Here is a 15,515-nt window from a genome sequence, read left to right as displayed (position 1 = left end):
GAAGCCCCCTATGCACAGTTGTAATGTAACACAGTGACACGCATGGTGACCCGACTCCTCTCATTGAGCCCCAGACCAGGGCAGCTACAGTAATTATAGGCTGACAGGTGGTATGGATCTTTTGTTTATATAATCGGGTCAGGGCCAAAGTGTCTCAATTTTCCGGGGATTGTATGAGGGATGACTGCCAAGAGCAGAAGACGGCAGACAGAAATCGGTCGCTATAGAAAACAAACAAGCAATCGTCGTTCCAAAATCACCAGCCGTTAGTCACATTAGACAGGTGGTCGTTATATAGTAAAATCTCACGGGGAATCTTAAAATTGGTTGTTATAGACAGGCGGTTGTTAGCTCACCTGCCCGAAGGGCAAGTGAGCTTATGCCGTGGCGCGGCGTCCGTCGTCCGTCCGTCGTCCGTCCGGCCGTCCGGCCGTCCGGCGTCAACTTTCCATTCAAGCAACTTCTTCTCAATAACCAAAAGGCCTAGAGACCTAATATTGGGCCTGTAGCATGCTGGGGTGAAGGGCTACCAAGTTTGTTCAAATGAATGACCTTGACCTTCATTCAAGGTCACAGGAGTCAAAAAGGCTAAAATCTTCAAACGACTTCTTCTCAACAACCAACAGTCCCAGGGAGTTGATATTGGGTCTGTAGCATGCTGGGGTAAAGGGCTACCAAGTTTGTTCAAATGAATGACCTTGACTTTCATTCAAGGTCACAGGAGTCAAAAAGGCTAAAAAAAAATTAGACGACTTCTTCTAAATAGCCAAAAGACCCAGGGACTTGATATTGGGTCTGTAGCATGCTGGGGTGAAGGGCTACCAAGTTTGTTCAAATGAATGACCTTGACCTTCATTCAAGGTCACAGGAGTCAAAAAGGCTAAAATCTTTAAACGACTTCTTCTCAATAACCAAGAGTCCCAGGGACTTGATATTGGGTCTGTAGCATGCTGGGGTGAAGGGCTACCAAGTTTGTTCAAATGAATGACCTTGACTTTCATTCAAGGTCACAGGAGTCAAAAAGGCTAAAATCTTTAAACGACTTCTTCTCAATAACCAAGAGTCCCAGGGAGTTGATATTGGGTCTGTAGCATGCTCGGGTGAAGGGCTACCAAGTTTGTTCAAATGAATGACCTTGACTTTCATTCAAGGTCACATGGGTCAAAAAGGCTAAAATCTTTAAACGACTTCTTCTCAATAACCAAGAGTCCCAGGGAGTTGATATTGGGTCTGTAGCATGCTGGGGTGAAGGGCTACCAAGTTTGTTCAAATGAATGACCTTGACCGTCATTCAAGGTCACAGGAGTCAAAAAGGCTAAAATGTTTAAACGACTTCTTCTCAATAACCAAGAGTCCCAGAGGCCTAATATTTGGCCTGTAGCATGCTGGGGTGAAGGGCTCCCAAGTTTGTTCAAATGAATGACCTTGACTTTCATTCAAGGTCACAGGAGTCAAAAAGGCTAAAATCTTTAAACGACTTCTTCTCAATAACCAAGAGTCTCAGGGAGTTGATATTGGGTCTGTAGCATGCTGCGGTAAAGGGCTACCAATTTTGTTCAAATGAATGACCTTGACCTTCATTCAAGGTCACAGGGGTCAAAAAGGCTAAAATCTTTAAACAACTTCTTCTCAATAACCAAGAGTCCCAGGGAGTTGATATTGGGTCTGTAGCATGCTGGGGTGAAGGGCTACCAAGTTTGTTCAAATGAATGACCTTGACTTTCATTCAAGGTCACAGGAGTCAAAAAGGCTAAAATCTTTAAACGACTTCTTCTCAATAACCAACAGTCCGAGGGAGTTGATATTGGGTCTGTAGCATGCTGGGATGAAGGGCTACCTAGTTTGTTCAAATGAATGGCCTTGACCTTCATTCAAGGTCACAGGGGCCAAAAAGGCTAAAATCTTTAAACGACTTCTTCTCGATAACCAACAGTCCCAGAGACCTAATATTTGGCCTGTAGCATGCTGGGGTAAAGAGCTACCAAGTTTGTTCAAATGAATGACCTTGACTTTCATTCAAGGTCACAGGAGTCAAAAAGGCTAAAATCTTTAAACGACTTCTTCTCAATAACCAAGAGTCCCAGAGACCTAATATTTGGCCTGTAGCATGCTGGGGTGAAGGGCTACCAAGTTTGTTCAAATGAATGACCTTGACTTTCATTCAAGGTCACAGGAGTCAAAAAGGCTAAAATCTTTAAACGACTTCTTCTCAATAACCAAGAGTCCCAGAGAGTTGATATTGGGTCTGTAGCATGCTGGGGTGAAGGGCTACCAAGTTTGTTCAAATGAATGACCTTGACCTTCATTCAAGGTCACGTCGATCAAGTATGCTTAAATCTTTAAATGACTTTTAGTGAAAAGCCAAAGTGCAGAGAGACATTATATTGGTCCTGTAGCATGCTTTCAAATAACTGCAGGATCCATATATGAAAAGATCACTGCATTGCAGGTGAGCGATTTGGGCCCATTGGGCCCTTGTTATATATAGGCGGAGGTTAGAGCAGGTTTGACTATATACCTACAAGAAATATCACAAGTTAATGCCTTGCTATTGGAAACTAGAAATAAATCATTATATTTACTTCTCTTCATGTCAAATCACAGCCAGTGAAATATGAGACTATATTGCTTTTGTATTTTACTGCAAGTGAAATCTGAGACCGTATTGTTTGTGTATTTTACTGTTAGTGGAATCTAGAACTGTTTTGCTAAATATATTTCACAGCTAGTGAAATCTGAGACTGTATTGCTATTTTATTTAACTGCTTGTGAAATGTAAGACTGTATTGTTAATATAGTTTACTGTTAGTGGAATCTAAGACTGTATTGTTGATATAGTTTACTGTTAGTGAAATCTAAGACTGTACTGTTAATATAGTTTACTGTTAGTGAAATCTAAGACTACTGTTAACATAGTTTACTGTTAGTGAAATCTAAGACTACTATTAACATAGTTTACTGTTAGTGAAATCTAGGACTGTATTGTTAATATAGTTTACTGTTAGTGAAATCTAAGACTGTACTGTTAATATAGTTTACTGTTAGTGAAATCTAAGACTGTATTGTTGATATAGTTTACTGTTAGTGAAATCTAAGACTGTATTGTTAATATAGTTTACTGTTAGTGAAATGTAAGACTGTACTGTTAATATAGTTTACTGTTAGTGAAATGTAAGACTGTACTGTTAATATAGTTTACTGTTAGTGAAATCTAAGACTGTATTGTTGATATAGTTTACTGTTAGTGAAATCTAAGACTGTATTGTTAATATAGTTTACTGTTAGTGAAATCTAAGACTACTGTTAACATAGTTTACTGTTAGTGAAATCTAAGACTGTATTGTTAATATAGTTTACTGTTAGTGAAATGTAAGACTGTACTGTTAATATAGTTTACTGTTAGTGAAATCTAAGACTGTATTGTTGATATAGTTTACTGTTAGTGAAATCTAAGACTGTATTGTTAATATAGTTTACTGTTAGTGAAATGTAAGACTGTACTGTTAATATAGTTTACTGTTAGTGAAATCTAAGACTGTATTGTTAATATAGTTTACTGTTAGTGAAATCTAAGACTACTGTTAACATAGTTTACTGTTAGTGAAATGTAAGACTGTATTGTTAATATAGTTTACTGTTAGTGAAATGTAAGACTGTACTGTTAATATAGTTTACTGTTAGTGAAATCTAAGACTGTATTGTTGATATAGTTTACTGTTAGTGAAATCTAAGACTACTGTTAACATAGTTTACTGTTAGTGAAATCTAAGACTGTATTGTTAATATAGTTTACTGTTAGTGAAATCTAAGACTACTGTTAACATAGTTTACTGTTAGTGAAATCTAAGACTGTACTGTTAACATAGTTTACTGTTAGTGAAATCTAAGACTGTATTGTTGATATAGTTTACTGTTAGTGAAATCTAAGACTACTGTTAACATAGTTTACTGTTAGTGAAATCTAAGACTGTATTGTTAATATAGTTTACTGTTAGTGAAATCTAAGACTACTGTTAACATAGTTTACTGTTAGTGAAATCTAAGACTGTACTGTTAACATAGTTTACTGTTAGTGAAATCTAAGACTGTATTGTTAACATAGTTTACTGTTAGTGAAATCTAAGACTGTACTGTTAATATAGTTTACTGTTAGTGAAATCTAAGACTACTGTTAACATAGTTTACTGTTAGTGAAATCTAAGACTGTATTGTTAATATAGTTTACTGTTAGTGAAATCTAAGACTGTATTGTTAATATAGTTTACTGTTAGTGAAATCTAAGACTACTGTTAATATAGTTTACTGTTAGTGAAATCTAAGACTACTGTTAATATAGTTTACTGTTAGTGAAATCTAAGACTGTACTGTTAACATAGTTTACTGTTAGTGAAATCTAAGACTGTATTGTTAATATAGTTTACTGTTAGTGAAATCTAAGACTACTGTTAATATAGTTTACTGTTAGTGAAATCTAAGACTACTGTTAATATAGTTTACTGTTAGTGAAATCTAAGACTGTACTGTTAATATAGTTTACTGTTAGTGAAATCTAAGACTACTGTTAATATAGTTTACTGTTAGTGAAATCTAAGACTGTATTGTTAATATAGTTTACTGTTAGTGAAATCTAAGACTACTGTTAATATAGTTTACTGTTAGTGAAATCTAAGACTGTATTGTTAATATAGTTTACTGTTAGTGAAATCTAAGACTACTGTTAATATAGTTTACTGTTAGTGAAATCTAAGACTACTGTTAATATAGTTTACTGTTAGTGAAATCTAAGACTGTACTGTTAACATAGTTTACTGTTAGTGAAATCTAAGACTGTATTGTTAATATAGTTTACTGTTAGTGAAATCTAAGACTACTGTTAATATAGTTTACTGTTAGTGAAATCTAAGACTACTGTTAATATAGTTTACTGTTAGTGAAATCTAAGACTGTACTGTTAATATAGTTTACTGTTAGTGAAATCTAAGACTGTATTGTTAATATAGTTTACTGTTAGTGAAATCTAAGACTGTATTGTTAACATAGTTTACTGTTAGTGAAATCTAAGACTGTATTGTTAATATAGTTTACTGTTAGTGAAATCTAAGACTGTACTGTTAACATAGTTTACTGTTAGTGAAATCTAAGACTGTACTGTTAACATAGTTTACTGTTAGTGAAATCTAAGACTGTACTGTTAATATAGTTTACTGTTAGTGAAATCTAAGACTGTATTGTTAATATAGTTTACTCTTAGTGAAATCTAAGACTGTACTGTTAACATAGTTTACTGTTAGTGAAATCTAAGACTGTATTGTTGATATAGTTTACTGTTAGTGAAATCTAAGACTGTACTGTTAATATAGTTTACTGTTAGTGAAATCTAAGACTGTATTGATAATATAGTTTACTGTTAGTGAAATCTAAGACTGTACTGTTAATATAGTTTACTGTTAGTGAAATCTAAGACTACTGTTAACATAGTTTACTGTTAGTGAAATCTAAGACTGTACTGTTAATATAGTTTACTGTTAGTGAAATCTAAGACTACTGTTAACATAGTTTACTGTTAGTGAAATCTAAGACTGTATTGATAATATAGTTTACTGTTAGTGAAATCTAAGACTGTATTGTTAATATAGTTTACTGTTAGTGAAATCTAAGACTACTGTTAATATAGTTTACTGTTAGTGAAATCTAAGACTACTGTTAACATAGTTTACTGTTAGTGAAATCTAAGACTGTATTGTTAATATAGTTTACTGTTAGTGAAATCTAAGACTGTACTGTTAATATAGTTTACTGTTAGTGAAATCTAAGACTACTGTTAATATAGTTTACTGTTAGTGAAATCTAAGACTGTATTGTTGATATAGTTTACTGTTAGTGAAATCTAAGACTGTACTGTTAATATAGTTTACTGTTAGTGAAATCTAAGACTGTATTGTTAATATAGTTTACTGTTAGTGAAATCTAAGACTGTATTGTTGATATAGTTTACTGTTAGTGAAATCTAAGACTGTACTGTTAATATAGTTTACTGTTAGTGAAATCTAAGACTGTATTGATAATATAGTTTACTGTTAGTGAAATCTAAGACTGTACTGTTAATATAGTTTACTGTTAGTGAAATCTAAGACTACTGTTAACATAGTTTACTGTTAGTGAAATCTAAGACTGTACTGTTAACATAGTTTACTGTTAGTGAAATCTAAGACTACTGTTAATATAGTTTACTGTTAGTGAAATCTAAGACTACTGTTAATATAGTTTACTGTTAGTGAAATCTAAGACTGTACTGTTAATATAGTTTACTGTTAGTGAAATCTAAGACTACTGTTAATATAGTTTACTGTTAGTGAAATCTAAGACTGTACTGTTAACATAGTTTACTGTTAGTGAAATCTAAGACTGTACTGTTAACATAGTTTACTGTTAGTGAAATCTAAGACTGTACTGTTAACATAGTTTACTGTTAGTGAAATCTAAGACTGTATTGTTAATATAGTTTACTGTTAGTGAAATCTAAGACTACTGTTAATATAGTTTACTGTTAGTGAAATCTAAGACTGTACTGTTAATATAGTTTACTGTTAGTGAAATCTAAGACTACTGTTAACATAGTTTACTGTTAGTGAAATCTAAGACTACTGTTAATATAGTTTACTGTTAGTGAAATCTAAGACTGTATTGTTAACATAGTCTACTGTTAGTGGAATCTAAGACTGTATTGCTAATGTTTAATGAACGGTTTTGTGTGTTTTCAGCCCACAAGGACTTCGGACATTTCTATGGTGAGTTTTCAAGTTACACCCACACAGATTTGCATATGTTTCTTCCTGCTAACATTTTAGCCATGCCTGAAATTGTAACTAACTTTGTCAGTTTTGTGCGGTTTTCATGGCATTTTTGCCAGTGAAATATAGAAATTTATCAAACTGATAAAAGTTACATTTTGACTGCAGTGATGATCAGTGAAAATATCAGATTTTACAGTGAAAATATAAGTTTTGCATTTTTACGTTTTTGACCAATCAGAGCAAACCTTTGTATTCACCTAATTGAAACTTGCCAATTTTTAGCTCACCTGCCTGTTCAAATGAATAACGTTGACCTTCATTCAAGGTCACAGGGGTCAAAAAGGCTAAAATCTTTAAACAACTTCTTCTCAATAACCAAGAGTCCCAGGGAGTTGATATTGGGTCTGTAGCATGCTAGAGTGAAGGGCTACCAAGTTTGTTCAAATGAATGACCTTGACCTTCATTCAAGGTCACAGGAGTCAAAAAGGCTAAAATCTTTAAACGACTTCTTCTCAATAACCAACAGTTCCAGAGACCTAATATTTGACCTGTAGCATGCTGGAGTGAAGGGCTACCAAATTTGTTCCAATGAATGACCTTGACCTTCATTCAAGGTCACAGGAGTCAAAAAGGCTAAATCTTTAACTGACTTCTTCTCAATAACCAACAGTTCCAGAGACCTAATATTTGGCCTGTAGCATGCTGGGGTGAAGGGCTCCCAAGTTTGTTCAAATGAATGACCTTGACCGTCATTCAAGGTCACAGGAGTCAAAAAGGCTAAAATCTTTAAACAACTTCTTCTCAATAACCAAGAGTCCCAGGGAGTTGATATTGGGTCTGTAGCATGCTGGGGTAAAGTGCTACCAAGTTTGTTCAAATGAATGACGTTGACCTTCATTCAAGGTCACAGGAGTCAAAAAGGCTAAAATCTTTAAACGACTTCTTCTCAATAACCAACAGTTCCAGAGACCTAATATTTGGCCTGCAGCATGCTAGGGTGAAGGGCTCCCAAGTTTGTTCAAATGAATGACCTTGACCTTCATTCAAGGTCACAGGAGTCAAAAAGGCTAAAATCTTTAAACGACTTCTTCTCAATAACCAAGAGTCCCAGAGACCAAATATTTGACCTGTAGCATGCTGGAGTGAAGGGCTACCAAATTTGTTCCAATGAATGACCTTGACCTTCATTCAAGGTCACAGGAGTCAAAAAGGCTAAAATCTTTAAACGACTTCTTCTCAATAACCAACAGTCCCAGGGAGTTGATATTGGGTCTGTAGCATGCTGCGGTAAAGGGCTACCAAATTTGTTCAAATGAATGACCTTGACCTTCATTCAAGGTCACAGGAGTCAAAAAGGCTAAAATCTTCACACGACTTCTTCTCAATAACCAAGAGTCCCAGAGACCTAATATTTGACCTGTAGCATGCTGGAGTGAAGGGCTACCAAATTTGTTCCAATGAATGACCTTGACCTTCATTCAAGGTCACAGGAGTCAAAAAGGCTAAAATCTTGAAACGACTTCTTCTCAATAACCAACAGTCCCAGGGAGTTGATATTGGGTCTGTAGCATGCTGCGGTAAAGGGCTACCAAATTTGTTGAAATGAATGACCCTGACCTTCATTCAAGGTCACAGGAGTCAAAAAGGCTAAAATCTTTAAACGACTTCTTCTCAATAACCAAGAGGCCCAGGGAGTTGATATTGGGTCCGTAGCATGCTGCGGTAAAGGGCTACCAAATTTGTTCAAATGAATGACCTTGACCTTCATTCAAGGTCACAGGAGTCAAAAAGGCTTAAATCTTCAAACGACTTCTTCTCAATAACCAAGAGTCCCAGAGACCTAATATTTGACCTGTAGCATGCTGGAGTGAAGGGCTACCAAATTTGTTCCAATGAATGACCTTGACCTTCATTCAAGGTCACAGGAGTCAAAAAGGCTAAAATCTTTAAACGACTTCTTCTCAATAACCAACAGTCCCAGGGAGTTGATATTGGGTCTGTAGCATGCTGCGTCAAACGGCTACCAAATTTGTTCAAATGAATGACCTTGACCTTCATTCAAGGTCACAGGAGTCAAAAAGGCTAAAATCTTTAAACGACTTCTTCTCAATAACCAAGAGTCCCAGAGACCTAATATTTGGCCTGTAGCATGCTGGGGTGAAGGGCTACCAAGTTTGTTCAAATGAATGACCTTGACATTCATTCAAGGTCATGTCGATCAAGTATGCTTAAATCTTTAAATGACTTTTAGTGAAAAGCCAAAGTGCAGAGAGACATTATATTGGTCCTGTAGCATGCTTTCAAATAACTGCAGGATCCATATATGAAAAGATCACTGCATTGCAGGTGAGCGATTTGGGCCCATTGGGCCCTTGTTCTAATCAAAGCGAAGAGAGAAAGTTATTTTGCTGTATTTCTAAAAAACTATTCAGACAGTTTTTGAAAAATACTCACTTGACGTTATCTTTTCATGCACAGATTCTCCGATAACAGCAGAAAATGCTTAAATTGGTCTCATCAGTCCTTTCTAAATGGCGCTGTCAAGTTGACGTGGGGTAAAGTCACAAAGAGTCAATGTTATGGATTTTGTTACTGATTTCCGCACTTTTTGACACTACATTTGTATTAATTTTTCGATGTTTTAAATTTTTAGCATAAAAATGCTATAAAAAGATAATTGAATGGTTTCTCATTGAATATTTAACATATTTTACTTGTATGACAGATTATATATAAATGTTCTGTCATACTCATGAAATATATGGTATATTCAATGGGAAACCATTCAATAACCTCTATAAGCATTTATTAACAAAATACAAATAATTTTTTTCAAAAGTTATTATAATGCAATGATCCTGAGCTTAAAAGCATAAACATTAAAGTTGTAAAAATAAATACGGTACCTTAAAAATATAGTTGTCAGAAGGACGTATGGTGTTTTTCATAAGTTCCTTGAAAAAAAAAGCATCACTTTTGCCTTAAACTTACCAATTCCAACTGTGAAAGAAGACAACCTTCGCAGTAATGATTTTTGAGTGAAGAGTGATCAAATGATTTATTGTGTTTGATTGTATAAACCAGCTGGTGTTGTTTAAATAACTTCATATCTAGATTGGTCATACGCTTGAAAGAGTTACCTCCCATTAATGTACAATTGTATACTGTAAAAGTGGAAATGTTCGCGGTGTGGAAATTTTCGCTTATTTCGCGACCATTAAATCTCCGCAAAATTATCCACACGTGAACATAATTATAGGTGAAAATATTGACACGCGAATATTTCCACCAAATAAACTAAATACCATAAAATCCAAGACGCAAGTTCCTCGTGGTATACCATATGTCGGCATTCAAGCGTCATATCGCCCGTGATGTGTAACGTTGTCGTGGTCAGTCAAGAGACATGCATGGATATATACTAATTTAAGTAATGTGTAAAATGATAGTATTTTATCTAATTCAATGTTTATTTATCGTTAAATTTTCTTCATTTCGCAATAATTGTGATCGTTATTACGTTGACGTTACTGTACAGATTAATCCCAGAGCAGCTCGGCCTTTTGTGGCTATAGACCCAGAAACAGCACAGGTTTCATTTGTTACTCAAAAGATAAACTTACTTGTAATAGAAAGGTAAAGTCTGCACGGTAATATGTTTTAGCTGAATCTGAAACTTCGATACATTATTGCAATGAATGACCCGTTTAACATAGCAAAGTATACATAAGCTGTTGCGTTTACGAAAGGGCTACTGTAGAAATAGGTACTGTATATATGTTGGAGAATTAGGTCAGACATCGATATGTCTACTTTTAAATTGCCCATTCGTATTTAAATATCTAACATATTTGATACCTGCAAAATTAACCATAGCTAATTGAGACACCTGCGTTTGTTTTGACTGGACATGAATGCTTATCACAGCACTCAGCATAACTGGACCGCCGATCCTTTCAACTTTACCGTGGGCGGCACCTTGTATGGCCTGTCTACTTAGCGTAAGTGAGGAGGTTTACATGTTGACACATAAAAAATATTTTTTCATCATGAGTGACAGCGCGAAAATATCCACACTACGAACAGTTTGGAAGGTGACTAAGCGAAAATTTCAACGCGCGAAAATATCCACTTTTACAGTAGATAATTGTCAAGACCCGTCTGCACCACATTTAATGCATCCATTGATTTATGTAATATTGACCAATCAGAATGCGGTAAGAAAGTTGCAGCAGATACTGATGAAAATGTGGTCTGTGTTGTTAGTTACTCCTGAGGGTAAAGCTGATAATAGTAATAATGAAACAGTGGTGGCTGTCAGGAGTATAAAAGTAATGATAAACAGAAAGTCCTTTCATTTCCCTGTGTAGTTTACATGTACTGCGGTCATCAGATGGTCATACTGACTTATCATTGAACCTACATGGATTTTTACCTTGCATGTATCAAAGTATTGCTGGACAAGTATGTCGAGTGTCAGTCTGACATCATCTTCTTTATCAAAACATCTTTTTCATTTTATAGTTTTTTTTTTTTTTTTTTTTTAAATTATTTTATGAAAAACAAGGATTCTTAGAATTTAGAATTCTTAAGACAGTTCAGAAAAACAGGTCAAGCTTTTGATTAACATCTGTGATTTTCATTCCAGGCTCTAGCTACGTGGCAGCCCCCGATGGGACCCGCACACCGGTAAGTTATGATTTGTCATCAAAGTTTGTGAAATTATCCATAAGCCAGTATTCCAGTGTTAACTGACTGGCATCTACAGTGAACGGTGGCCAAATTGTGTTGTTACATAAAATTCTTACAATACTGATTTATAAATATTACTAGTGATGATAACCCTGTTTTTAAGACATCTATGTATAGAAACGCTTTCGCCAACCATGATAACATTTCAATGGTACATATTCTGAATCAAGGAAAATCATACCAAAAATTAGGTCACTGTGACCTATATTTTGACATTTTGTATTTTGATTTTGAAAGAAAAAGTGGTTTACGTCAATCTGCTTACCATACCTACATGAACAATCTTAATAAAAATTTATCGATTGAAAATGATTATAGCGACATTGATCATAAAATATCATAGTAGGTCAGTGAAATTTCATCCTGAATTTTCCTGTTTTCCGGAATGGTTTTTAGACATTCAGTTTTTTGGAGGTCACCGACGTAAACATTTTACATTTTCAACTTCTTCTCAATTACCAGCAGGCCCAGAGACCTGATATTGGGTCTGTAGCATGCTGGGATGCAGTGCTACCAAATTTGTTCAAGTTCACAGGGGTCAAATATGCTAAAGTCTTCAAACAACTTCTTGATAACCAAAAGGCCTAGAGACCCAATATTATGTCTGTAGCATGCTGGGATTAAGGGCTACCAAGTTTGTTCAAATGGATGACCTTGACCTTCATTCAAGGCAACAGGGGCCAAATATGCTAAAATATATGAAAACTCATGAGACCGTTAAGGCCCATGAGCCACTTGTTAGTCATTACGTTAATGGGGTCATGTAAATGCACTAATAGCAGCCTATAATATCATTTGTGAATCTCACTGACCCAAACTTTACAAACTGTAAGATGGAGGATTTGCACAATCCTACCAGTGAAAGTTCTTCGAAGTATACGTACATTACTTTGGGTTCAACAGTTCTTTTCTTTCTTGATGAAACAGACAGAAGTAATAATGTATGAATGTTGTATAAACTTTTTTCACAAAATTGACCATCAGGTAGCAAAAATGATAACATTAAAACAATAATTACTCGGAAGAGTTCATTTGATTGTTAGCTCACCTGGTCCGAAGGAGCAAGGTGAGCTTATGCCATTCTGTGGCATCTGTCATCCGTCCGTTCATAAACAATTGACTTCTTCATAACTGCAGATCGGAAATTGACCAAATTTGGTCAGAAGCATCAGTATGGGTGCGGACTCCAAATTGTATATAAAAATGGTGGGGCTCAACACCATCAGGGGTCAGAGGGGCGGCGCCAAAAGGGGTCAATTTGGCTCTATTAATATTAACGACTTCTTCTCTGAAACCAAGCAATGGATATTGCTCCTATTTGCCTGATAGCATCACTATGGATTCGGAATTCAAAAAATTGTACAAATGGTGGGGCTGAGCCCCTGGGGGCCTAAGGGCGGTACCAAAATTGGTCTATTTGGCTATATTGATATATACGTCTTCTTTTCTTGAACCGAACTATATTGCCAATATTTGCCTTGTAGCAACCCTATGGGGTAGGGATTCAAAATTGTACAAATGGTGTGGCCGATATTGCATAAATTGTAACACTGACCCCCAAAGGGCCAGAGGGGTGAGGCCCAATAGGAGAAATAAACTTAATAAATCCCTACAAATTCATAAAGTTATGACTGGATTTGAACCCAATTTGGTCAGAAACATCCTTGGGGGAAGGGGAACAGATTTTGCATATATGAATACTCTGACCCCTAAGGGGCTAGGGGGGGGGGGGGGGGGGGGGCCTTTAAGTATTTTTGCCATAATTACTGAAATATCCAGTTGAGCGATGCAGGCCCTCTGGGCCTCTTGTTACATAATGTGTTTTATTTTCTTTAACTATACGAATAAGCTATTCTCAAAACCATTCATATTGACAAATCATTCATGTGGGCTAGTGGAATGTTACAAATCCTGTAGGGTATTTTCCCATTAAAAGATTCTTTTGTTTGTGTGTTGTTTTTCAAATGTCAAGGTATATTCCGTTTGTATTTTACATTTGTTTTTTTTCCCAATTTTACATTCAATTAATGTCGTACTTCTGGCAACTTGACTGTTCTCCTAAACTATTATATCAACATTCAACGAGATATACCTAAGACAGAGAACATTCAGTTTTACGAATTTTAATAATCAAAATATATAAATATGTTCTATAAGCTTACCTAACTCTCCAATGCTATTTTTAGATATATACTAATCAATGACCTCATCTCTTAATTTTTAGGTTAGTTTTTTTTGCTTATTTCAATGATAAATCCCGATGAGTTCAGGATGAGACCTGAAATCATTTTTCCCAAAATACGCTAACAATACACTAGACAATCTTGTTTCCTTCTGCAAAGTATTTGTTTGTGATTAAGTGATTCACGCTTTTATATGTTTGAAGATATTTGATGAATTTAAATAAATTATAGAAAAATAGCTTAAATTGTACACAAGGACATGTTTTATCCCTGAGTTTTCCGAACTATTTTCTATGCAAATTAGTTCGCTTTCTTCCTGGTTTGTGCGAGGGGAGGTAACTTGTAAACACTCCAGTTGATACGACATTGGAAAGTCTCCTCAAGCTCTTGGGTTGATAAAAATGGTCCTTGTCCGTCGAATGCTGTTTTTAGTCTTGGATTTTGCAATTGGAAATCGATAAGTGAAATCTCCGATTGGTTTTACATTTGATACTTAAATGAAAGTCAATACTTCCAATTGGTGTATCATTTCCGAGAAATAGGCCACACAAAAATAGCCGTGCTTGTTGAGTTGGTTGAAGTTATTATGAAGCGAAACCTAATGTTAGCTTGTTTCCACAACAGAGATTCCGATAGCTATAAAGAGAGTGCATGTTTAAATCAGTCGATAGTGAAATGCTTGCTTAAAGTATATAACATGAATTAAATTTAATTATAGTATGCCAATTTAAGTGAGGTTTTAAAACATAATTCTTCACTGTTCATCACAAATTTAATGCAACCACAGCCTTTAATTAAAAGTAAATAAAATTCCTTAAAATGACATATGATAATTATCAGTTAAACATTCAGGAATGCACTTAAAAAACAACAAAAATGTCTTCGTATTACATGCAATTTTATTTAAGCATTGATGTCATTTTTTTTTAGTTTCATCGGGGTATGAAACAAATTTTGTTTGCGGATTCTTACAGAAGTTTGCAAACAAAATTTGTTTCATACCCCGATGAAACTAAAAAATAATTGACATCAACGCTTATAATTAATTTTTGAAAATGATTTTCTAATTTAAAACATGTTTTATGTACAATTTTACTGGTTTTAAAAGGGATTCATTTTCTCAAATCAATACACAACGTCAGTTGTTGTATGGTGACGTCACATTTTTCGCGCCATTCTCAGAATTTCTTTCATAGAAGAATGAAAAGAATTTTTCGACCAATCAAATTTGAGTATTTACCATGAAAACAAAGAAAAATTAATTATATTTATATAATATTTCCTTTTTAGCTCACCTGGACCGAAGGTCCGGTGAGCTTATGCCATGGTGCAGCGTCCGTCGTCCGTCCGTCAACATTTGCTTCAAATCGCTACTAGTCAAAAAGTTCTTATTGGATTTTGACCAAATTTGGTCAGAAACATCCTTGGCAGAAGGGGATCAGATTTTGCATAAATGGTGACTCTGACCCCCGAGGGGCCTGAGGGGCGGGGCCCAATAGGGGAAATTGAGGCAATTCCTTTAAATCGCTACTAGTCATAAAGTTATGAATGGATTTGAACTCAATTTGGTCAGAAACATCCTTTGGGGAAGGGGAACAGATTTTGCATAAATGGTGACTCTGACCCCCAAGGGGCCAAAGGGGTGGGGCCTAATGGGGGAAATAGAGGTAATTCCTTCAAATCGCTACTAGTCATGAAGTTATGAATGGATTTGAACCCGATTTGGTCAGAAACATCCTTTGGGGAAGGGGAACAGATTTTGCATAAATGGTTACTCTGACCCCC

The 15,515-nt window shown here is 35.4% G+C and overlaps 1 protein-coding gene across 1 annotated transcript in view; it reads left to right on the top strand.

Moving 5' to 3' along the window:
* LOC117332420 (beta-ureidopropionase-like) overlaps positions 1-15,515 on the top strand; it is a 52,529-nt gene that overhangs the window by 12,702 nt on the left and 24,312 nt on the right. Inside the window, exons 11-12 of the mRNA XM_033891313.1 lie at positions 6,762-6,788; positions 11,444-11,484. Of these exons, the coding sequence (XP_033747204.1) occupies positions 6,762-6,788; positions 11,444-11,484 (68 nt within the window). The remainder of the gene's footprint in view (positions 1-6,761; positions 6,789-11,443; positions 11,485-15,515) is intronic.

This window comes from Pecten maximus, chromosome 8, assembly GCF_902652985.1.
Source record: "Pecten maximus chromosome 8, xPecMax1.1, whole genome shotgun sequence".
Lineage (NCBI taxonomy): Eukaryota > Metazoa > Mollusca > Bivalvia > Pectinida > Pectinidae > Pecten > Pecten maximus.
Note: the sequence above shows the minus strand (reverse complement) of the source record. Positions and strands in the feature narration are given on the sequence as shown.